At 49.4% G+C, this 25,193-nt stretch overlaps 1 protein-coding gene across 1 annotated transcript; it reads left to right on the top strand.

The window, feature by feature from the left end:
• The first annotated feature begins 14,055 nt into the window (after positions 1-14,055).
• On the top strand, positions 14,056-24,834 carry SNN (stannin). Its single transcript, XM_028706082.2, has 2 exons — positions 14,056-14,206; positions 22,883-24,834. The coding sequence occupies exon 2, from the start codon at positions 22,974-22,976 to the stop codon at positions 23,235-23,237; it is 264 nt and encodes an 87-aa protein (XP_028561915.1). The 5' UTR covers positions 14,056-14,206; positions 22,883-22,973; the 3' UTR covers positions 23,238-24,834.
• Positions 24,835-25,193: the final 359 nt, after the last annotated feature.

Genomic DNA, 25,193 nt, shown 5'->3' with positions numbered 1-25,193 from the left:
CGTATTTTTCGCCCTATAGGACGCACTTTTTCCCCTCCAAAAATGAAGGGTAAATGTGTGTGCGTCCTATGGGGCGAATGCAGGTTTCCCTGAAGCCTGGAGAGCGAGAGGGGTCGATAAGCACAGACCCCTCTTGCTCTCCAGGCTTCAGGAAGCTATCCGCAAGCCTTGCAAGCCCGGCGGGAGGTCCCGCCGGCTCGCAAAGCTTGCGGGCAGCAGCCTGCAGCCCACAAGCTCGGGGGATAGTGGGGAGGCGGAGCGCCGTCACCCCTCTATTCCCCGACCTGATCTGGAGGCTGGCAGGGGGGAGAAGCAAGCTTGCTTCTCCCCGTCGCCAGCCCCATAAGCTCGGGGGATAGCAGGGAGGCGGAGCGCCATCACCCCACTATTCCCCCACCTGATCTGGAGGCTGGCGGGGGGGAGAAGCAAGCTTGCTTCTCCCCATCGCCAGCCCCATAAGCTCGGGGGACAGCGGGGCAAGCCGCTGCCCCACGGAGGCTAGAGAGGCTGTCCCTGAAGGTAGAAGAGGAAGACGGAGCGCTCCGTCTCCCTCTTCTAGCTTGGGGATGGCTGCCCAAACCTGGGGGGGAAATAAAAAAAATTTCCTTGATTTCCCCCCCAAAAAGCTAGGTGCGTCCTATGGGCCGGTGCGTCCTATAGGGCGAAAAATACGGTACCCAAAATGTGGGATTAGTAGTAGTAGAAGTAGTCGTGTTTTGGTATGGTTTCAAATGCAGAGTTTGGGATGTATTTCTTTTGCCGATGTTAAATGAATGAACGTATGAACTCTCTGCTCAGTGATGAAAGTCCCTGGGTGAACTTGGACCAGTTGTTTTCTGGGCCACACATTTACCACCCCTGATGCTGTTGGCAAATTTCAATTTTCCTTTGAATTTGACTGCTGATAATCATATGAAATGCGCCCTTCCCCAGCACCCTGCAAGGAGTAGGGTTCTTCCGCTGTGTCCTTTTATAGGATCTGATCTCTTTGAAAGAACTAATGTCAGATCCCTAAGATGCTGGGCTCAAGACAATTTCAGCTTCCGGCTGCCTTTTGCAGCTTGGTTCTCTCCAGATGTTGTTGGATTCCAATTCCAGCATATGGAGGGCATCAGCTTGCGAAGAGGCAGGTTTGGGACATCATCCGTATAGTCAAAGCTATGGTTTTCCCAGTAGTGTTGTATGGAAGTGAAAGCTGGACTATAAAGAAGGCTGATCGCCAAAGAATTGATGCTTTTGAATGATGGTGCTGGAGGAGACTCTTGAGAGTCCCATGGACAGCAAGAAGATCCAACCTCTCCATTCTGAAGGAAATCAACCCTGAGTGCTCACTGGAAGGACAAATCCTGAAGCTGAGGCTCCAATACTTTGGCCACCTCATGAGAAGAGAAGACTCCCTGGAAAAGACCCTGATGTTGGGAAAGATTGAGGGCACAAGGAGAAGGGGACGGTAGAGGAGAAGATGGTTGGACAGTGTTCTCGAAGCTACAAACATGAGTCTGACCAAACTGGGGGAGGCAGTGGAAGACAGGAGTGCCTGGCGTGCTCTGGTCCATGGGGTCACGAAGAGTTGGACACAACTAAATGACTAAACAACAACAACAACGTCATGGATAGGCAAACTACGACCCAGGGCCAGATCCGGCCCAATCGCCTTCTAAATTCGGCCCGTGGATGGTCTGGGAATCAGTGTGTTTTTACATGAGTAGAATGTGTCCTTTTATTTAAAATGCATTTCTGTGTTATTTGTGGGGCATAGGAATTCGTTCATTTCCCCCCCTCAAAATATAGTCTGGCCCTCCACAAGGTCTGAGGGACAGTGGACCGGCCCCCTGCTGAAAACGTTTGCTGACCCCTGTCATACATCATCCCAGCTTGCAAGGCATGCAATACTAACTTTCTCTTTGCATTTCTGTAACCAATTAATTCCCCCCACCCGGAAGGAAAGCACCATCTCAGCGCACAAAGCAAAAAGATTTGTTTTTGAAACGTAAGTAGCCTGCACCTGGTGAGAAATGCGAGTCTTTGCAATTTCCATCTCTGTCCCAGACTTTTCTGTATTTTGCCCTCCTTCTATTCTGCGGCTGTGCAGGGAAAGGGGGAGCAGCCCACTTACCGGGAACATGCAAAGAGAGAAATCGTTTGCATCTTTGAAAGCATTGTCTGGTAAGGTAAACAGGAATTTTGCCATATGCAAAATCTATTCAAGAGGCAGTTTTATACAGCTCTAGAACAAAGGTCCGTATAGTTAAAGCCATGGTTTTCCCAGTAGTGATGTATGGAAGTGAGAGCTGGACCATAAAGAAGGCTGATCGCCGAAGAATTGATGCTTTTGAATTATGGTGCTGGAGGAGACTCTTGAGAGTCCCATGGACTGCAAGAAGATCAAACCTCTCCATTCTGAAGGAAATCAGCCCTGAGTGCTCACTGGAAGGACAGATCCTGAAGCTGAGACTCCAATACTTTGGTCACTTCATGAGAAGAGAAGACTCCCTGGAAAAGACCCTGATGTTCGGAAAGATGGAGGGCACAAGGAGAAGGGGACGACGGAGGACGAGATGGTGGGACAGTGTTCTCGAAGCTACCAGCATGAGTTTGACCAAACTGCGGGCAGCAGTGGAAGACAGGAGTGCCTGGCGTGCTCTGGTCCATGGGGTCACGAGGAGTTGGACACAACTAAACGACTAAACAACAACAACAACACTGGCAGCGGGATGGAAACTGTAAGAAAATGTTCTCCCGGGAGTACTTGGGTTCTACACAGTTACGGACCTGATCTTCCTCAAAGATTGCTAGGGGTGAGGACAGGAGAAAGGAAGAAAACGCAAGAGTAGATTCTTCATCAGGGATGAAGAAGAGAGAGAGAAAGCATCATATACACACCTGTGGGAGGCAGAAAAGGAAGCTAGCCAGATTCCCAAGCGTCTACTTTCACTGTGCAAAGCACCAGAAATAAATTCTTTATCACTTTCCCTACAGCAGAAGTGGGAGTTTGGGAACCCACTGCCTGAAACCAGTCTTTTTATATCCAGGTGGAAATCTTCTTTATTTCCATTTTGTGCAACATCTGGCGGGGAAGAACAACACACTTCAGGGCATATGTACTGCTGAAGAAAGAAGCAGGGGTCCAAGGGCAGATGGAGGGTTGGAGGGAAGGGGGAAAGTGAGTGAAGAGAACAACACCTGTGGCGCTTGAAGCCCTAACTCCAGGTTTCGAATATTTTGCAATTCGTGTACAAAGCAGTCAGGTTTGTACCTGCGGAGGCCGGCTGAGGACAAATGGAAAACAGAGAACATGGGTTTTCAGGTGTGGCGTGGGTGAGCCTTAAATTAACGTCAGCTGCTTGCAAGTGAGGACCAGCTGGATAGCTCAGTTGGTTGGAGCCTTGTGCTGATAATGCCAAGGTTGCAGGTTTGATCCCCATAATACAATATAATAATAATAATAATAATAATAATAATAATAATAATAATAATAATAATAATAATTTATTATTTATACCCCGCCCATCTGGCTGGGTTTCCCCAGCCACTCTGGGCAACTTCCAACAGAATCTTAAAATACAATAATCTATTAAACATTAAAAGCTTCCCTAAACAGGGCTGCCTTCAGATGTCTTCTAAAAGTCTGGTAGTTGTTTTTCTCTTTGATATCTGGTGGGAGGGTGTTCCACAGGGCGAGTGCCACTACCGAGAAGGCCCTCTGCCTGGTTCCCTGTAACTTGGCTTCTCGCAGTGAGGGAACTGCCAGAAGGCCCTCGGCGCTGGGCCTCAGTGTCCGGGCAGAATGATGGGAGTGGAGACGCTCCTTCAGGTATACTGGGCCAAGGCCATTTAGGGCTTTAAAGGTCAGCACCAACACTTTGAATTGTGCTCAGAAACGTACTGGAAGCCAGTGTAGGTCTTTCAAGACCGGTGTTATATGATCTCAGTGGCCGCTCCCAGTCACCTGTCTAGCTGCCGCATTCTGAATTAGTTGTAGTTTCCGGGTCAACTTCAAAGGTAGCCCCACATAGAGCGCATTGCAGTAGTCCAAGTGGGAGATAACTAGAGCATGCACCACTCTGGCGAGACGGTCTGAGAGCAGGTAGGGAGCTGGTAGACAGCTGCCCTGGACACAGAATTGACCATGGCAGTGGTTTTCGACCAATGGCTTAAGTGCCATCGATTTCAGTGAGATCACGGTGCAATTTTAACTTAAATCTGGATCCAGGTTTTGATGCATGCCTACAGTTGCATGCCCAGGTTTCTGAGCTTGCCTGGAGCTTTGGGCTGGAGGGCTTCTCCAAATCCAGAGACTGAAGTATCCATACAGAAGGAAGACTAATAAGAATTGTACTCCTTGCATAGACTCAGGAGCGAGCTGTTGAAATTCAGCCGGGCCTCCTCTGCTTCTCACTTAACACCACTGTTTCTGGCTCTGGGTGAAATTACTCATCTCTACTCTGTAAGCAGATACTCAGCAACTTGCAATGGAAGCATAATTCTCTTCTTTAAAAGGTTTCCATTTCAAAGGATTCCAGGTGGCGAAGAATTCACAGTGTCCTGAGAACACAGGAAGTGGCCTCATAATACTAAGGCAGGGCCTCTCCAGATGACCTGTGTAGAAATCATTCTTACCAGTTTGCTCACAAAAAAACTTATACAGTATAGGGATGACACTATAACCAGATTTTCCTGAGCATTTGTTCTGATTTGTTAGTGGAACAGTTTTGTGACAATGAGCACTCATCCCTATTGGCTTGTGGGTGTTTCCACATCTTCCCAGGAGTCATTCGCTCATCCTGCACTTTTCAAGGTATTTCCCCATAACTAGAATGGTTAAACGATGTCCTGTCTTTTTGAAGCATTTGTCTGGTTGTTGTTGTTGTTTTCATTTTTTAAAAAATAGTTTTTATCAATTTTCCCAAAAAAATGGTTATACAATATGCTGCAAAATACAATGTTATCAAACAGGATCTGGTGGCAGAGAGCAGAGGGAAGAAACGTCATGGAGCATCTGTAACAGTGAAACTGGACACTTTCATCTGCCCCAGCTGCAACAAAACGTGTCTCTCCCATGTCGGTCTCTACAGCCACAGCAGGTGCTGCAACTCTCCAACAGTTCGACTGTTAAGTTGTGGGCGAACATATCAGACGACACAGCGATTCTTCCAAAGCAGCTCTTTATTTGTAAGCTGGAACAGAACTGAACTGAGGAGCTCAGTCAGCCTGCTTATATAGAGCTCCACTAGAATGCAACAGTAACCATTTTCTGTAACTAGCCAATCACTGAATGTCACTTTCGATCCTTCATTTGCATACAAACTATCCAATCACTGAACATCACTTTTGATCCTTCATTTGCATAACTATCTACAGTATCCCCCTGCTGGCCCAGGGTGAGAACTTCAGTACATAACATCGACTTTACCCACAAAGGCTCACTCCTCCATTGTCTCCCGAGACAGACGAATGCCAACATATACAACTGACATTTGTTCTGATTTGTTAGCAGGGTGGTTCTATGATAAGGAGCAATAATCCTGACTTGCTTGCAGGGCTCATACATATCTTATTGTTAATTGTTCGTGCATTCCAAACTGCAGCGCATTTTCCTATCACATTCCTAATTGCAAAATGTCTGCTCAATGTGGCCAAATGCTGTCCTGCAGCATGCAAAACCCACCAGGCCCTGATCCCAGACACTCGCTCCTGTTTTCCTCTTCAGAGTTAGTGGCAGGATCGCATCCTTTGACTTGCTGGTGCCTGCCTTATTTTACTCCATGCTGCATTGTGTTTAACTTACTTTATTCTTTTTTTCATCTATTGTAATGTGTTTTATGAGCTTCCTATTGTATCATGGACCATAAGAAGAAAGATTTGGTTTGAAGTGAATTCGCTGCACGGGTGTAACACTCAATCCACTAACCTAAATTTCCAAGGATGGGCTTGAAACTGTCTGCAAAATGCCGACAGGCTGGAGGTGCCTGGAGGCTCCTTTTTTAAAAGAAAATTATTTGTGTATATGCAACTGTTCAGTTAACTAATCCCCAGGATGACTCATGGCAATTCAGAAGGGAGGAAAATTATTAGAAAACTCCAGGGATGAGCAACAGACGTCAAACTCCAGGTTCAAAGGCAGCCTCTCTCCAAATACATGTTGCTAAGGGACTAAGAGGAAGGGAGGCCTGTGGTCTGAAGGAGACTCTGCCTGTGCTCTTCCTGGTGGCGTCTGACAGGCCATGCTGTGATAGGAGGCCAGACTAGATCACCCGATCCGCTCCTGGTGTTGGACCCCAACTCCCGTGAGCCCCAGCCAGCATGGTCAAAGGTCAGAGATGATGGGAATACAACCCCATCGGGAAGGCATAAGGTTGAGGGCTGGATGGAAGGCTGGTCCCTCAACACATTGCTGCCTGAGGCAAAGAACAAAATGGCGCCCACCCGCTTCCCCATTCCACATACAGAAACCAACGTAACTGGGAGGTAACGCTCGACACAAAGGTGTTTTAATGAGAATTGAGCAGAGGAAGCAGGGGTCCCAACTTGAATAAAACACCTTATTCTTCTGTGTATTAGACGAGGTTTTTTGACTCAAAAATCATGTCAAAAAACTGGGATCGTCCAAGAAGAAGAAGAAGAAGAAGAGTTTGGATTTGATATCCCGCTTTATCACTACCCGAAGGAGTCTCAAAGCAGCTAACATTCTCCTTTCCCTTCCTCCCCCACAACAAACACTCTGTGAGGTGAGTGGGGCTGAGAGACTTCAGAGAAGTGTGACTAGCCCAAGGTCACCCAGCAGCTGCATGTGGAGGAGCGGGGAAGCGAACCCGGTTCACCAGATTACGAGTCCACCGCTCTTAACCACTACACCACACTGGCTCTCAATACATGGATAGTGGCATGGTGGGGGGAGTGGTGCGCCCGCCCGCCAGCTGGTTGGTGGGAGTGCAACTTTCCCCGATGCCGATGCCCACGGGAAACAATCTAGGGAGTGTTTCCTGCCCACAGCTGTGTGTGGGGAGAAGTTCAACAACTTTGGGCCATCTCCCCTCATTTTCTTAAAATTTAGTCCCCCCAAATAGGGGGTCTTATACATGGGGGCATCTTATAGATGGAAAAATACGGTATTGTGGAGGCCCATGTAAGCCCCGACCCACATAATCGACCACATGATGCAGTGCACGCACACCATTTGAATGGCAATGCCCATCAACTTTGTGGGAGCCTGGCCCCCTCAAATATGTTATTGTGGGGGCCGAAGCGTCCCATGGTCCCTACAAATTGGCTCCTATGGGAGGGAGGGCTGTGGTGCGTATACAGAGATTGCCGATTGGCTCCAACTCTTGTCTGTCCCAGCCAGCATGGCCAATGGCCAGGGGTGATGATAGGAGTTGTAGTTCAGCCGCCTCATTCTCGGCCAATCCCTCTCTCTTTGCCTAGCTTTACCTCACAAGGTTAAGGTGTGTCGTGGGAGCGGGGGAAACCTGAGAGACTTGGCAATTTGCAAACCCTGTGAGTGACATCGCTTTTTCTAGCACAGAGGAGATGATGAGACGTAGCAAAATCTGGATTTCCAGAGACGGAGCCTCTGTCAGCAGTGGAAAGAGGCTTATTTTCCTTCCCCGCTGTCATTGCAGGAAGAGCAAGCGCACTTCTCCCACCAAGCCGGAGATATTAAAAGGTCTTTATGAACCTGCCACAGTTTGTTACCGGGGAGATGCTGCTTTGTGACACAAAGTTCCCTTGCCTGCTTATCGCCCGGAGGCTCAAGGGGAGAAAATCTCTCGCTGCTTCACAGCTCTCTGGAGTGATGGGGGAGAGCACCTGCATTATTGCCGGGGGTGGGGGGCTGCTTTGAATCTCGGAATCGCCCTCAACAACATAAAATTTAAAAAACCTGGACAAATTTTGCAGCGGCCTCTGCCTTGAATATTCTCCTACACAAACTGAACAGGAGACTCAAAGGGGTCTCAGCAGGATCTAGGGGTTCTTAGCGGACCAAAAGCTTAAAACGAGTCAACAATGTGACACAGCGGCAACAAAAGAATGCTACACTAGGTTGCATCAACAGAAATTTAGGACTCAGCTGCAAATAAAACATTTTAAGTGTGCTGTAAAGTGCATTATACAAATGTGACACTGGGTGGCGATGGTGAGCTATGGAAAATTCAATATATTTTTTCAAAAAGTTTTTTCCAAAAAAAGCATTTTCACAATGTTTTTTAAATATTTTTTCAATATCTGTCTAGATCCCACCATAGTGTCCAGATCAAAGGAAGTAATAGTACCACTGTCTTTGGGCTTTCCTGGCATGTCTGCACCTGTTGAAGTTCCTCCCTCTCCCCATTAGCTGTAACCTCGCCAGTGGAGGCCGGTCAATTAGGGGAAATGAGGCACTACTCCACCAACCTCAGTCAGCCCTCACCTTCCTGAAGCCTTACTTCCAACCAGTTGAGAGGGTTGCCATGCCGTATAGAATATATTAATATTGCACAGTTTGAAGTGACTGGATTCTGAAAAACTGACTCCTTTTGGAATGAAACATTGTCCAGACCCACTGGGCATCATTCAAAACTTTACTTGCAGAGCTTTCCTCAACACAGAAGAAAAACATAAAAAATACATTCCATATAATATCTCGTGCAAGTCCAGCACAGGTTCATCTTCTTCGAAATAAAAGATAATTCCAAACAGACCTATAAGCAAAGGCCCCTCTCCTTATAGCATCTTTTTTCTTCCCTGAAACTGTTCTCTCTCTCTTGAGGAGACTCATTTACACACCCGTACTTCTACAGTGCCCGGGAACAAAGACTGCAGCCACCACCCTTCCAAGATGGCGCATTTGCAATCCAATACCTTTCATGTGATCTAAGGTTAAAGCACCACATCAGAGCTGCCAGACAACAATAACAGCTAATTATTGATGGTTCCACTCACCAAGGAGCTCAGAGAGCTCTTCTTGCTTCTCTTTAGCTGCAGTGGAATCCTCCCATTAAACCCTTTCAGCAATATACACAGGCATTCTCCATTTCAGTGTGAATTAAACAATTGTACTTAACACGCCTGCCAGCTTCCTCCTCAATCTCAGTGTTGCCCTTGTGGAACTCAGCAGGGAGACAAAGCCAGAATGAGTTCATTCTGCCTGCCGTGGGCTCTGGCGCCACCTACTGTCGGGTTCCCTGGCTTCTGCCCTACCGGGACCAGTCACCCCAGCCCTTCTCCTGTTCACCACCTTTCAAATCCAGCCTCACTCTTTCAAAATGCATTGCAACCCTTTTTAATTTGGACCTTGTTTTCGTACCTTAAAAGGAGGCCAGTTGGAAGGGGGTTGTCAACATCTGTTGCGATTTAGCTCTTTTTGCATTGCCTGTTGCATCGGGGTCTATTGTTAACCACCTGAGTAAGGTAAAGTACCCCTGACAGTTAAGTCCAGTCGTGAACGACTCTGGAGTTGCGGTGCTCATCTCACTTTACAGGCCAAGGGAGCCGGCGTTTGTCCGCTCCGCAGACAGTTCTTCCGGGTCATGTGGCCAGCATGACTAAGCCGCTTCTGGCGAACCCGAGCAGCTCACAGAAACGCCGTTTGCCTTCCCGCTGGAGTGGTACCTATTTATTTACTTGCACTTTGACGTGCTTTCAAACTGCTAGGTTGGCAGGAGCTGGGACTGAGAAACGGGAGCTCACGCCATCGCAGGGATTCGAACCACCGACCTCCTGATCGGCAAGCCCAAGAGGCTCAGTGGTTTAGACCACAGCGCCACCCACGTCCCCTAACCACCTGAGTAGGTTGTTGTTTTTTCATAATGCAAATTTGCATAGAAACAAACCCTCCTTAAACGTTCAGCTGTTTGGTTATTGGTCATGGGCTGTTTTGGGGGAGAGCGAATAAATCTGCCTTTGCTTATAGATTGTGGGCACGGACTCCTCTCTATTTCCCTCTGGCATCTGTTCCTGGGGGGAATGCAAGCACCAGCCTGCTAATTACCCTTGTTAAGTACAATTTTGTCCCTGATTTGTTATTGTGCTGGCCTCTCCTTTATGCAGAAGCAATCAAGGATCTGTGTGATGATCATCTTTTGAGCTATGTCTCCCATAATTGGTTTCCGGAAAATATATTAACTTGTTGCCTTTTGATGTGAAAGGAGAAGGGGGGGGCTATTTATTTCCCTCTCTTTAAGGCACTTTATAATGGGACGCGGGTGGCGCTGTGGGTAAAAGCCTCAGTGCCTAGGACTTGCTGATCGCATGGTCGGCGGTTCGAATCCCCGCAGCGGGGTGCGCTCCCGTCATTCGGTCCCAGCGCCTGCCAACCTAGCAGTTCGAAAGCACCCCCGGGTGCAAGTAGATAAATAGGGACCGCTTACTAGCGGGAAGGTAAATGGCGTTCCGTGTGCTGCGCTGGCTCGCCAGATGCAGCTTTGTCACGCTGGCCACGTGACCCGGAAGTGTCTGCGGACAGCGCTGGTTCCCGGCCTCTTGAGATGAGCGCACAACCCTAGAGTCTGGCAAGACTGGCCCGTACGGGCAGGGGTACCTTTACCTTTACCTTAGGCACTTTATATTTAAAGCTGTATTTAGACAGATGTTATGTTATGTTATGTTATGTTATGTTATGTTATGTTATGTTATGTTATGTTATGTTATGTTATGTTATGTTATGTTATGTTATGTTATGTTATGTTATGTTATGTTATGTTATGTTATGTTTTATGTTATGTTATGTTGTTATGTTATCATTACAAGCTATTATATTATATTATATTATATTATATTATATTATATTATATTATATTATTATTTATATGACAGCCATGGCTTTCCCCAAAGAATCCTGGGAACTGTAGTTTGTTAAAGGTGCAAAATTAACATTCCTTATCGGTATTTATTTGTACGTAATATATAAAGTCCTAAATGGCCTCTGTCCTGTATACCTGAAGGAGCGTCTCCACCCCCATCGTTCAGCCCAGACACTGAGGTCCAGCTCCGAGGGCCTTCTGGCGGTTCCCTCACTGTGAGAAGTTAAGTTACACTTTTATATTCTGATTTTACTCTGTGAATAAAATCCTATTTAAAAAATAAATAAAATATTTGTACATAAATTCCATAAAGAAATAAACTAAAATAAAAAACAAGGCAGAGGGCATAACCAGTTGCTGGAGAAACATCTCAAGGATGACGTGACGTGGACTGAGGCATGTTCTTTGATCTCCTTGATCTGGAAATGAAGCCTTATGAGGAAAGGTTGAAGGAGCTGGGTAAGTTTGGCTTGGAAAGCAGGAGATATGAGAGACATAGTCAGATATCTGAAGGGCTGCCACGTGGAAGATGGAGCAAGCTTGTTTCCTCCGGCCCTGGAGGGTAGGACTCGAACCCATGGCTTCAAGTTACAAGAAAGAAGATTCCAACTAAACAACAGGGGGTTGGACTCGATGGCCCTTGTGGTCTATTCCAACTCTATGATTCTATGATTCTAAGAACTTTCAGGCAGTAAGAGCTGTTGGAGAGGGGAACGGCCTCCCCTGGAAGGCTCTCCTTCCTCGGAGGTTTTTAAGCAGAGGTTAGCCATCTGTCATCGATGCTTTAGCTGAGATTCTAGCATTGCCAGGGGGTTGGACTAGATGACCCTTGGGACCCAGCTCTATAGTTTTAAAATTCTATGATGCCTCATTCTCTCTGCTTTCATTGGAGCTACAACAGAGATATGGAGGAGGGTGGTCTGCAACACAGAAGATGGCTGAGCAATAATGACACACGTCCTATGCACAGTTTGCCCAAAGCTCGTTCAAGGCCGATGCGACTCTGGCTCCTTGGGCAGTGAACCATGTTGATCGACTTAGTCAGCGGAGCCCGTTCGGAGAAGGCTAAATGGAGGCTGGCAGTGTGACGACGGCGGTGATGTTAAACTTGTTCAGCCGCTGGGAAAGGGAGAGGACTTGCCGGCCCACCCAAAGGAGGTGTGCTCAGCTTGGTTCCGAGTTTCTTCTTAAAAAACACAACACAACAACTCTCTCTTCTGTTGCAGAGAAGGTTAAAAGGCCTGGAAATCCGAAAGAAGAGCACTTACCAAATTATCACTTAATTGAAAGAGCGAGCTGCGTTGCTGCACAGCAACGAAGCCCGCCGAAATGGGAAATGAAAAGCTACAAAATCACTTTCATCTGCAGCAATTTGTCAGGTGATCTGCTTTCATCAAAGGGCACATGTCTCAAAGCAGAGTGAGGACACCCACCGGCTGCCTAAGATCTGGGATACGGCCCTGCCAGAGTGCCGGGCATCCCATAATAGTGTGGCAGATCTGCAAAAGAGGACAGAATTTGAATGCCCTTTTTAAACTGTGAGGTGGGATGGTTATTCCACTAGTTCGAATCAATCCATTTGGAGGTTCTGGTCAGGATAGGGCTTGAGCAACACCCTCAGGTACCCGGTGGCAGATCACAAACACAACACACAATTATACAATTTTAACAGTCCTGGTGCCCTATGGTGTTGGAGGAGACTCTTGAGAGTCCCATGGACCACAAGAAGATGAAACCTATCCATTCTGAAGGAAATCAGCCCTGAGTGCTCACTGGAAGCACAGATCCTGAAGCTGAGGCTCCAATACTTTGGCCACCTCATGAGAAGAGAAGACTCCCTGGAAAAGACCCTGATGTTGGGAAAGATGGAGGGCACAAGGAGAAGGGAGGACAGAGGACGAGATGGTTGGACAGTGTTCTTGAAGCTACCAGCATGAGTTTGACTGAACTGCGGGAGGCAGTGGAAGACAGGAGTGCCTGGCATGCTCTGGTCCATGGGGTCATGAAGAGTCGGACACGACTAAACGACTAAACAACAACAATCCTGGAGAATCCTGGAAACTTTGGTTTGTTAAGCGTGCCAGGAACTGTGGCTCTGTGAGGTCAGCATCCTTAGCAAAATACAGTGGCACCTTGGTTCTCAAATGCCTTGGTTCTCAAACGCCGAAAAGCCAGAAGTAAGTGTACTGGTTTTCATATGTTTTTTGGAAGCTGAACGTCCAATGCGGCTGTCGGCTATTGTTTCACAGGGTGTCTGCACCAATCAGAAGCTGCGCCTTAGTTTTCGAACATTTCAGAAGTAAAACAGACTTCCGGAATGGATTAGGTTTGTCGCTTTTGTTTTTGCTATTTATTTGCATTTTGTTTTTGAGGCTTTTTTGGTTAATTTGTTTTCGTGACTATGTGGAACCCAGTTCCACTTCTGATTGATTGTGTGACTGCAGAAATGGATAAAAGCCCCCCATCCAAACAATGACTATCATCAGTGCAGGTAAGCAAAAAAAAATTATTTTCATTTTTATCATCTACACTACTGTCTTATTTATTTTATAGTACAGTACATTGATTATTGCTTTCATTTTATGGATCAATGGTCTCGTTAGACAGTAAAATCCATGTGAAATTGCCATTTTAGGGGTTGTTTTTAAAAGTCTGGAACGGATTGATCCGTTTTGCATTACTTTCTATGGGAAAGCACGCCTTGGTTTTGGAACGGACTTCCGGAACGGATTAAGTTTGAGAACCAGGATACCACTGTATATTGTTTTAATACTATTAAGGCTTAATTGCTTTTTAACTATTATCGTTTATATGTTTTATTTAGCTTCCTGTGTCTCGGTTGCTTTAATTTGCGTGAGAAAAGCCAGGATATAAATAATGACAATTAATAATACCAGGGGAAATCGCTTTACGTGGCTAGCAATACTGCCTGCCAAAAGAATAGAAACAAAACACGTTGTATTAAGTGAAATTCCCACTGAGTCGCTGATTCATTTATTTTTCCTGGGGCCTTTAAAAAGAGTGTTAACCACCAAACAGATTTGGAAATGTGGAGAACTGGAGGAACCCAAAGAGTATATTTCTGCATCCTTAACGCCAAAGACCTCCGAGCCCCTCCTGGCTGGGGAGCCGCTGGGGGCGGGGCAGGCAGGCAGGCAGGTGGGGGCTGTAAGTGGGCGTGGCCTGCTCCGTCCCCGCCCCTCGGCCGTCAGCTGTTGCTAAGCGGGCAGGAGCTCTGCCCGCGGATTGGCCGCTGCGCCGCGGTATATAAAGCGGGCGCCGGCGCGGGTGGCAGCAGTTCGGGGCGCTCGGCGGTGGCGGCTCCGGGATGGTGGCTGCACCGGCGGGGGGGGCTGCAGCAGCAACAACAACGCCAGCGAGCGAGGGGCAGCAGCGCCAGGCGGGCGTCGCGGGGCGCCTTCCCGGTGAGCTTCCCCGCGGGGGGAGGCGGGCGCTTGCAAGGAATCGCGGCGGTGGGAGGGGGGAGGAAGGCAATGCATGGGTGCTTGCTTTGCATGTGTGGGTGCGTGCATGTTTGCATACGGGGGGTGGGAGATAGGGGCCTCGGCGGGGAGCTAGGCCCGCACCCCAGATCCTTTTGCAAAATAAATGAGAGGCGTAGTTTAAAGGGGGGCGCGTGGGAAGCCCCTATCGCCACCACCTCTCTCTAGACGAGCCTTGGTGGTTGCAGAAAAGTTGCGGAGGATGCAGAGGCGGAAAGTGCGGCGCCAAGACCCCTCGATCCGGCGGGGGCGGGGGCCCGTTTTTCCCCCCCTTCCCCCACCCGCGCCCCTCCTCCGCCACCGCGAACAAAGGAAGAGGCCGGCTCTGCGCACAGCCGAGCTGCTGCGGCTGCAGCCTGGTTGGTGGGGGGAAGGAAAGAGGGGCTGGAGGTGGCTGCTGAGGTTGCAAAAGCCGCGCCTGCGTTGCATGCATGCGTAGCAAAGCCGACCCCCCCCCTCAAAAAATATATGCACGCATAACTCCAGTGCATGGGGCGCGATTCGGGCAGCCTGGTGTGGAGGGGGAAGGGTCCTCGTCGTCTGTGTCCCCCACCCAATTGAAAGGCCTGGTATAGTTGGCTAAGGTTGAATTGCAACCCCCCCCCCGATCCCAGCCCCCTCCAGACTTGCGTGGTTCAGGCATCCTTCTCTCTTCTCCCTCCTCGTAAAATCGGTCTTTTAGGAGAAGATTTGGTGGGGGGGGGAGGTCCCTGCCCATGGCTGTGCATGCATGCACGCACACACACCCCGCCACATTCTGCGCCATGTGCCTCCGAGCACAGAGCCCACCCTCTGCTCACGTCGCCATCCCAGCGCATGCAAAGACATGCGGGGCCAGGGCAGCGCACTCTCCTCGCGGCTCTTAACTCAGTTGCGTCCTGCTCCCCCGGGAAAAAAATACAACTGCGCCCAGAATATTTCTTTTTCCTCCTCCTCCTCCAACAGCCCTGCTCCCATCGCCCCAAACCAAACAGACCCTCTGTTTGGACTGAGATAAGGAACCTGTCAAAGGACTGCCTGCTCTGTCTGTGCACGTTTTGCCCCCCCCCCCCCAAATGTCACGCACTGAAGGTTCGCATTGCCCCACAGCTGTGGTTGCATTTGTGCAGGGAGTGGAGTGGACAGGAAGGGGGTGGCAGGATGCCTTCGGCAGACAACTGCGTACGCTGGGAGTTGGGGGCAGCCGGCTGTGTTTATTTCTGGCCAGGGGGGCTGTGCGTTGCATTTCCCCAGGGATCTAGAGAATTTGCAGAATCTGAAGGAGGCAGTGGGGAAACTGAACTGAATACCCCAGGGTTTGCTTGCGAGGGGAAAGGGGCTTCCCAGGGGGAGGGGAGAGAGCTTTGATGCCTCCAGCCAGCGGAACATCATTGGCTGGGGAGAGATGCTCAATTTTGGCAGCCTTGGTTAACTGTCGGTTGGCGAGCATAATGAGCCATTGAGTGCTTGCCCGCCTGTGTGTTGCTTGGTGCTACCCATCGCTGTTGGTGTGCCGGACGCTCCCCTTGGCGTCGATGTGCAAATGACCTGCCCTCTTGATTCCGTTCTGGCCAGTGGGGTTTGCGTGAATTGTTTATGGCGGTGGCTTTTCGGATGCTGGGGACTGCTTTGCCGCAGAGCTGCCGTGTGGCTCGAGATAGCCAGGTTTCTCCTCCACCATCAAGGGCTTTTGGCACAAATGGGATTATGTAATCCTCTTTGCCCGCAGACTGGAATGGACACTGGATTAGAAACGCAGCTGGGACCCCTCTGGGAGGAGTTGTGGCTGAGCGGTGGGGCAACTCTTCTGCATATAGAAGGTCCCACCTTGAGTCTTGGGAGTCTCCAGGCACAGCAGGGGAAGAGTCCCTGCCTGAGAATCCTAGGCACTGAATATTGGCAGTGCCGCCCAATGCATAGAGCAGCTTTCTGTGCACATAGTGACAGCCAAGCGGAGCTGAGCTGTAGACCAGGAGACATCTAAAGCAGTCCCTTGAGCTTCTGCTGCCTTGGAGGTGAAGTGCTGTGATGTAAAAACGGGCCTTTTTAAGTGAGTGTTGTTCTCTTTCTGCCCGTAATAGCGGCCCACCCCTTTCTTCTGAGCCAGGGAATTATAGTGGGACTAGATCCATGCTCATAAGTGATTAAAGCAACCTCAAAGGTCCTGTAGTCCAACCCATTTGAGATGCTGAAGATTCCCACTGCTACAGCATCCCTGATGGGTTGGCATCCACATAGGCGCCGACCCCATGGGGCCTGAGGGGGCCCGAGCCCCCTCAAAAATTTTATTGGGGGGGCGGAGCCCCCCCAATAATTAAAAAAATTATCGCGCGCCTTGGCTCCCGCGGCCGGCGAGGGGAGCCCGGGCCGCGCGCGGCTGCTGCTGCCGCCTCTCCTGGGGGCGCCGCCTCCCCGGGCGGGAACGCTGCGGTTGCGCGAGGGAGGAGGGCGGCCCCCGGGGGCTGGGAGAGCCGGGCTGCCGTGGCCGAGAGGGCTGCTCTGCCGGGCGCCGCTGACATAATTTAAGCAAATTATCGCGCGCCTTGGCTCCCGCGGCCGGCGAGGGGAGCCCGGGCCGCGCGCGGCTGCTGCTGCTGCCGCCGCCGTTTGTGGTCATGGCGGAGCTGCCGCCTAGGGAGGAGGGGAGAGGGGGCAGGCGGTGAAGGGGGCTTGGCTGCGCTCTCTCTCTCTCTCGCTCTCTCTCGGGCTCTCTCTCTCTCTCTCTCTCGGGCTCTCTCATAGGCGCCGACTCCATGGGGCTAGGCGCAGCACGCTCTCCCCTATTCGCTCACGAGGAGGCGGCGCCACTTTATTTGCATATTCATGAGCTTATTTATTATTCATGAGCTTTCCCGGGCCCCCCCAATATTTTTTATAAGTCCGCGTCCCTGGGCATCCAGCACCGCTGCATAATTGTCTCGATGAACAAGAGACTGCCGCTTTCTGAGACGGCCTGTTCTGCTCTCGAACAGCTCCTGGGCTAGACTAGATGAACCTCAGGGGTCCCTTCTAACTCTACAATTCTTCCAGATGCCAAGTCCCCAATCCCTTATTGGTGGCTTTTTTTAATACGATTGTTTAGGGACAGTGCGCCTCCAAATACCAGTTGTCTGGGGTAGAGTTGCAGCATCCCTGTGTTCTTAATCCAGAGGAAAGGTTGCGCAGTGACTTAAACTGTGGCTGTCCCTCCACCTGGTAGAAGGCTTTATTGGGATAAACCCCACTTCCGCCCCTCTCACTGTGGACCTAATGAACTGGCCTCCGACTGGGAGTAAGAGTGGCCTGCAGCCTCTTATCTTCTATTCCATCTCTTTTTCAAAAAAACATGCTTGCAGAAGCCTTGTGACTTTGTGTCACCGCTGTCTGGGTTGATGACTAGCGCTGTGATTTGTGTGAGTCGTTCTCCTACCCTGACTTGGTGAGGTTCTCAGAGATTTATGCTCCGTGCCAGGAGAGACTGAGCAGATCCAGCTACCTGGCTTTTATGGGGAGGGGGACTGCTTTTCCTTTGAGAGAGGATGGTGTTCAAAACATGCTCGGGATAAAAAGCGCTTCGTCTAGACCCAATACGGGGTTCTTTCCCTCTTTTTTGCAGTGATTTCTTCAGAGGACGGCAAAATCTACTTCGACATTGCAGAGAGATGACTTTGACACTAGCTGCATTCACATGCCGTTTCGTTTCTCCAACTGTTAATTTCCTCGTTATATCTGAGCTGCCTTCACAAGGCTTTGGAAATATAGCGGAATATGGCACTCATTTCCGTGTCGTTTGCTTATTATTATTTTTTCCTGGAAGCGAGTAACACCGAAATGAGCTCTGCATTTGTGCTATATTTCACTGTTTATCGGGAAGTGGGGTTTTTTTTGTCTGTCTTGCCCAAGCTCAGATATAATGCCGCAATTAGCAGGTAGGGAAACATCAGGAAAATAGTTAATGGTTGTGTGAGTCCAGCCACCATTGTGTCGTGGTTCTTAGTCTCTGGGGAATAATAGGAGAGATGCTCTTGCACTGAAGCTCTAATACAGTGGTACCTCGGGTTAAGTACTTAATTCATTCTGGAGGTCCGTTTTTAACCCGAAACTGTTCTTAACCTGAAGCACCACTTTAGCTAATGGGGCCTCCTGCTGCTGCCGCGCCGCCGGAGCACGATTTCTGTTCTCATCCTGAAGCAAAGTTCTTAACCCGAGGTACTATTTCTGGGTTAGCTGAGTCTGTAACCTGAAGCGTATGTAACCCGAGGTACCACTGTACTGCTGTGTAAAGGGCTCTTCTCTCTGTCCTGACTCGGCTACCCCAGTTTCCCTGGATGGCTCCGAGTTCTAGTCCTGTACAGGACGACGACGTCACCTTTTAACTGTGCTTACATTCAAGTTCAGAAACTGCAGTTTGGGTCAGAGAGTGCCCCCCCAAAATGGCTGGCACCCAGCGGCTGTGAAGCGCAACAGCCATTCTGGAAACGTTAAAACGGAGCACCGGAAAATCGAGCTGGCAAGCAGTTAGCATTGATAATGACAGATCTGATTAAGGGATCCCACATTAAAAGCCTGTCAAAACCACAATGGTCTTAAAAAATGTATAAACCTCTGGCATTTCCATAACTTTAGTCACATTTTTTTCTAGATCAAAAAGCCCAAATGTTGTAAGTCTCATAGGGGACTTGCCAGATTCCCAGCCCCCTTTTTAGATAAGGCTACTATTAATGCCATCTTCAGTGTGGCCATGCCATAGATTTCTCCTAACTTGGGTCTCACTGCTGTGGAATGAAGCCCAGAATGGTTAATCCAGAATGTTTGCTATCCTTTCTCTACCACCTGTTATCTACCACTGCCCTGCCTCCAGTGCTTGTTGGGATCTCGTTCCAAGCCCCACCCCCCACCCCAGATCCCATCTGTTATTCCATCTAAGCAGCTGAAAAGTCCATCTAAACAACCTTATTTAGCTAGTAAGGACACAATAAGCGCCCAACTGACTCTGGCCAAAGGCAGTGTCAGAAGCCAAACAGCTCCTTAAACCAAGGTTTCCATTGTCCAGTTGCCATTTGGGGGCAGGACGGCTCTAAAGTCTTATTTTTCAAATGATGGACTGACTGTGATTGATTCTCAGTTAAATATCTAGCTTGTTCACGAGGACAGACTTGAGCTAGATTAAGAGCGTTGAGAACTTAGAAGAAGAAAAGTCACTTGTCCACGTACAGTGGTACCTTGGTTTAAGAACAGCTTAGTTTATGAACAACTTGGATTAAGAACGCTGCAACCCTGGAAGTAGGTATTTTGGTTTGTGAACATTGCCTTGGAATAAGAACGTGTTTCACTTCCTGTTGAGCGTGTTCTATTTGTAAATTGAGTCCCCTGCTGCTATGGGAAAGCATGCCTTGGTTTAAGAACAGCTTTGGTTTAAGAACAGACTTCTGGAACGGATTAATTTTGTAAACCAAGGTACCACTGTATATATTGGCCAATTCCTCTTTCTTAATGGTGACAAGGATCATTCATAACATAAGAGTATTCTTCACAACTGTGAGCAGGGCAGGTAAGGGAAGACAAGCGACAGCAATGAACTTAACAGTGAGCAGTTGTTCACTGCTCTTGCTCAGGCTGCGCAGAAAAAACGCATTTTGGTTCTTGAAATTCATTGATTGCCCAGATAAAATATAGCTGACAGAATTCTACCGGTTGGGGGATTAGTGCATGAAAACGGTCCAGATCCAATGATCCCCGGTTGGTGGAGATTTACCATCCTGGCACCCAGGCATCTTCGCTTGGTCGCAAGTGGCCAATAACTAGGTGCAAAATGTGCCTGGCTAATTTTGATCACTGACCAAAGGGGACCTACAGCCCCTTCCCCCCTCCCCTGTCCCAGGGGGCACCAGGTTGACAAAGGCTGAAATAAGAAGCTCCTTTAAAGCAAAGCTGAGATGTCGGTGGCTTAAAATACTTTTCAGAGCAGAATTACACATTCAAACACTGGAAGCACATTTTAAAGTTATTGTGTCTGCACAGTAGAGGCTGGGAATTGCAAATGGGGAGAGCGCTGTTGCCCGCCGGTCCTGATTTCTGGCTTCCTGCGGGCATCTGGCTGGCCGCTGTGAGAAGCCGGTGATGGAGTTGGGTGCTTTGGGCCTCATCCAGCACCCTCAGGCGGCTGCACCCTGCAGGCCAGACTGGTACCATCTCCCCTCGTGTGGCAAGAGCAGGTGATGCATTCCGGGGCTCCCTTCCCTTTGTTGGCATGGATGCTGCCAACCGGCGGTGCCTTCTCACCCCTGTGCGCTTGTGGAGTCGCCGAACCCGTTGTGCGAGCTTTGAGGGTTTTGTGTTCTTTGAAGCAGAAGATAACTACTACTCTCCTTCTCCCTGGCTGTGGTGTGAGGAAGAGAACCTCGAGAGTCCTGTGAGTCAGGATGAGGGAGGAATTGGGCTTGGTTTGCATTTAATGTGCATCTCCCTAATTCAGGAGGTCACAGACTTGCTGGATCAGTGACCCACATCCTGTCCAGTATTCTGTTCTCACAGTGGCCAACTAGCTGCCTGTGGGGAGACCAGCTGATACTCAATTGCTTTGCTGCCTGTGGAGCAAAGCCAAGATGGATTCCAGCCTTCTCTCCATGACTTTCTCCCATCCTCTTTTAAAGTCATTTTAACGTATTGCAGGGGGTTGGACTAGATGACCCTTGTGGTCCCTTCCAGCGCTACAGTTCTATGATTTTAAGTTGGTGGCCTTCCCCAGGGGAGTGAATTGCATAGTTTCACTATGTGCTGTGCGAAGAAGGACTTACTTATCTGTCCTGAATCCATCCAGTTTCCTCTTACTCGCTTTCTCAATTTCATGTTTAATTTTATAATTTGAATTTTCTGAAATGGTGCGGGAGCCAAAACACCCGCCGTCCTTCGAGATTTGCGCTTCTCTTGAGTTTTGCGATGCAGTTCTCTAGCCAAGTAATGTGCAAAGTGTGTATACCGCAGCAACATGTTGCATGCATATATATATATATATATATATATATATTAGTGAAATTAAAATGCAGACGTGAATGCGTAAGAAATTCACACACGAAACGCTGGTGAATTTTCACAAGAACTTGGGATGTGGTCCTCGGGAGGCTGCCCAGATGGGATGTGGCCCTCAGGTTGAAAAGGGTGTAAGAGAGGCAAGGTGCTTCGGACACAAGCAAGTGCATGGATGGAGTTTGGTTTATGCCTCCGGAAACTTGTGGGTCTCCATAGGACCGCCTTGAGCTTCTGGACTCCACAGTTTTGACACCCGATGCTCGGAGCGCGTGGAGGATGCTGGCAAGGTTTCAAGCATCCTCTGGTAATTGCTTGGAATAGCTATAAAAAGCAAACCTGAGTTCTTGGAGCGACTGACAAAAGACCAGCAGGAACGGGGCTGGGTGGTGAGCTGACAGTGATATTGCGGTTGAGTCAGGATAAGCCCCTCGGGACCCACCTGCGCCTTAGCAAATGAATGGGCAGCATCTTAGCTCGACTAAGGTCTAAATCTCCTTGTAGGGACTTTTAGGTATAAAGCACATTGGTCTGGGTTGGATGGTTCCTTCCCCCCCAGTAGGGCAGTGATGGCCCAAACTCAGGCCCTGCCCCAAGGCCCTCTGCCGAGCTGACAGCACTCTTCCCAGGCCACACCCCTTTCTTGGCCACACCCCTCTCTGCAGGCCACACCCCTCGTCCTCCCTGCTTTGCATCCTTGAGTGTTTCTGCCTGACTGGAATTTGTCCTTCAGCTGTGATGATGCCTCCAGCTTGCCTGGACAGAGAGTACGTTGGACAGCAGGGACATGGGTGGCATTGTGGTCTAAACCACAGAGCCTAGGGTTTGCCGATCAGAAGGTCAGTGGTTCGAATCCCCGCGATGGGGTGAGCTCCCGTTGCTCGGTCCCTGCTCCTGCCCACCTAGCAGTTCAAAAGCACATCAAAGTGCAAGTAGATAAATAGGTATCTCTCCGGTGGGAAGGTAAACGGCGTTTCTGTGCGCTCTGGCACTCGTCACTGTGCACCAGTAGTGGTTTAGCCCTGCTGGCCACATGACCTGGAAAGCTGTCTGTGGACAAACGCTGGCTCCCTTGGCCTGAAAGTGAGATGAACGCCACAACCCCATAGTTGCCTTTGACTGGACTTAACCGTCCAGGGGTCCTTTACCTCTTAGGTTGGACGACAACTCCCATCATCCCTCATGGTAGGCCGTTCTGATGGGGGTTGGATTCCAAAACATCAGCCGATAAAGCACGGGACTCTTGGGGTCGTGGGTTCAAGCCTCACGTTGGGTGAAAGAGTCCTTCATTGCTGGGGGTTGGACGCAGAAACTAGTCCGCCAAAAGCTAGGCTCCAAATAGCTCCTTCGCAGCCCTGCCAGGAGATATCGGGAATTACAGCTGTCACCTTCTGCCACAAAAGCAGCAGCGCTTATCACCAAGCTGCAGCCCTTAGCCCAAGGCCTCCCGGGCCAAGACCCCGATTATAGTGTGTTTTAACACCTCCAGCTTAATTAGTGCCTAGCTTATATATCTTGAGTTTCTAGCACTGCTTGGGACCCTCTTGTGTGTAGCAAGTAAGGAATTAATCAATTGGAAAGCAAGAATTGAAATCTGTTCTCCTTCTATTCCAGGAGCTAAGGAGCAGCTGAACGCCTCTTCCGACTGACCGGCTCCAAGCGGATAAACCGGCAGCCTGTGGCCGGTCGTCGTCAGGAGGCAGCCATGTCGATCATGGACCACAGCCCGACCACCGGGGTGGTGACGGTCATCGTCATCCTGATCGCTATTGCTGCGCTGGGCGCCCTGATCCTGGGCTGCTGGTGTTACCTGCGCCTGCAGAGGATCAGCCAGTCGGAGGACGAGGAGAGCATCGTGGGCGAGGGAGAGACCAAAGAGCCCTTCCTCCTGGTGCAGTATTCTGCCCGCGGGCCGGGCATGGAGAGGAAAACCAAGCTGACCCCCAACGGCACCGAGGCTCACAGCTAACTGGCTGTCTGGGGAAAGGGGGGGTCCGCGTGGCCGGGTTTGGAGAACCGGTACTGTGAAGCAAACCTCGCCCTCCCGGAACGAGAGGTTTCTCCTGTGGCTATGTATGCACTGAGGACGATTTCCCTTCCGCCCCTTGAGCATCGCCTCCTTTTTTGGCACAAGGTCCATTGCCGGCAATGGACAGTTGGAGGACACGGGGGGGGGGGGGGCGTCGGGAAAGGGGAATGGCAACACTCGGCCTGTTACTTGAATTATTCCACTGAGCCTCTTCGGAACGGAGCTACTGACATAATGTGAACTTCAACTGTGAACTGGCCGTGTACATAAGCAGCCTCCACGCGGGACGGGACAGATGTGCTTTTGCCAGGGTGGGGGCAGAGAAGAGCAGCATTCCTGGATTTTGGGAAGACGCATGGCCGCCGATGGGATTTCTCCAAAGCCAAACTGGGGGGGTGGGGGGTTGGGAAGCGGGGAGGGGGTTCTTTTACACTTGCTTCATTTTTGGGGGAGGGGGCTGTTGCAGCTGTGTTTTTAGTTTTTTTTTAATGCTTCAATTTCCTTCAAAAAAAAAATCTATATGCTAGAAAATCAACAATCCATTAAGGCCCATTTTTTCCTTTCCAAGCCTGCTTCCCGCCCCCCAGCCCACCCCACCTTCCGCTCTCAACAGTCTTCCTTGATCGGAAGCTGCTTCTGGTGTTGCAAGGCTGCTTCATCGCCTCATTCCTGGCTCCTGGTGGGATCTTACTAGATGCCATGTTTTTCCCCAGCGCAAATAAGGAAGTGTTGTTCTCCATGGCAGGCAGGATCTCTTGCTCAGTTATTTCCTTCAAGGCCTTTTCGGGTAGGTGTGATAGGATGGTGTCTCCTTTAGTTACTAGAATGGGACCTTGAGGGTCGAAAAGGCTGTCCTCTGAATCGCCCGCTTCTCCATTGGCGAGCACCCCTTCCGAGTCATAGTAGCTTGTTGCAGCTCTTGTTGAAGCAGGGAGCGGATTTTCTCAGGAGTTGGGGGCTGCTCAAAAACTCCTGGAATGCAGGTTGATTTTTTTAAAAAATGTGTTTTTAAGTAGGGAGCCAAAGCAAAAAGGCGCAAGGAAAGAAATGTGCTTTTTGGTGACGCTGTGAGCGATCGTAGTGATGTCGAGTGCTCTGCAAGCGTAGTGGCTGTGAGGAAGCTGCCACACCTAACCAAGTCCGAAGCAAGCAGCTAATGACAGCTGTGTTTTCTCCTCCCCACCCCCCAAAAAATATGGGTACATAGTCGGAAGGCTGCTGGTGGACTTGGTGGTTGGTGGCTGAGCACCCTGCTTTGGTAGTAAGCATGTGAGTAAAGAAATGCTTTCTCGCCCCTTGCTGAGGCTCCCACTTTTAAAAGCTGTTCTCATGTGACTAGTCCCTAATTTATCTCCTGGTGCACTGATGGTTTACATGCACTCCTGGCTGCCAGGACACTTGTAGACAACCTCTTGTTTTATCAAGATCCACATGACTTTTCGCTCAGCTGTATAGAGCTCGGGATCTGTGTATTTTGTAAATAAAATGCCGTTTGCTTTCTTAAAATGACAGGGCTCCTGTAAATAACTTGACAGAGCAGACGTCCCATCCTTCCTTTGTTCATGTTTCTTTCATCTTTGCCGGTTTCCATAAGACCCCCGTTGTGTTTCTTTGGTAAGTTTTCGTGGTCGAAGACAGTCTCTTTCTCCCCCTCCCTTATTTTATTTTTTCAAGCAAGACTGGAGTGGGGCGGAACATTTCCCTGTAAACTATCCAGTATTTTTCTTCAAAAGCTCATTAAGTAATACTTAAAATATGGGTGCCAACTGCAAATACAACATCAGGTGAGGGTGGCACTTTCGAAGTGCTTAGTTAGCTTTGTTTGCTAAACAGCAGTAAAATAAAAGTTGCTATATTAGATAGCTCCCCTCGAGTTTTGGACTTTGGCTCCAACCA

The sequence above is a fragment of the Podarcis muralis genome, chromosome 14 (genome assembly GCF_964188315.1).
Source record: "Podarcis muralis chromosome 14, rPodMur119.hap1.1, whole genome shotgun sequence".
Taxonomy (NCBI): domain Eukaryota; kingdom Metazoa; phylum Chordata; class Lepidosauria; order Squamata; family Lacertidae; genus Podarcis; species Podarcis muralis.
This window is presented reverse-complemented; position numbering and strand designations above follow the sequence as displayed.

Coding starts and splice junctions, on each gene's coding strand:
- SNN (XM_028706082.2), top strand. CDS start 22,974: ATGTCGATCATGGACCACAGCCCGACCACCGGGGTGGTGACGGTCATC.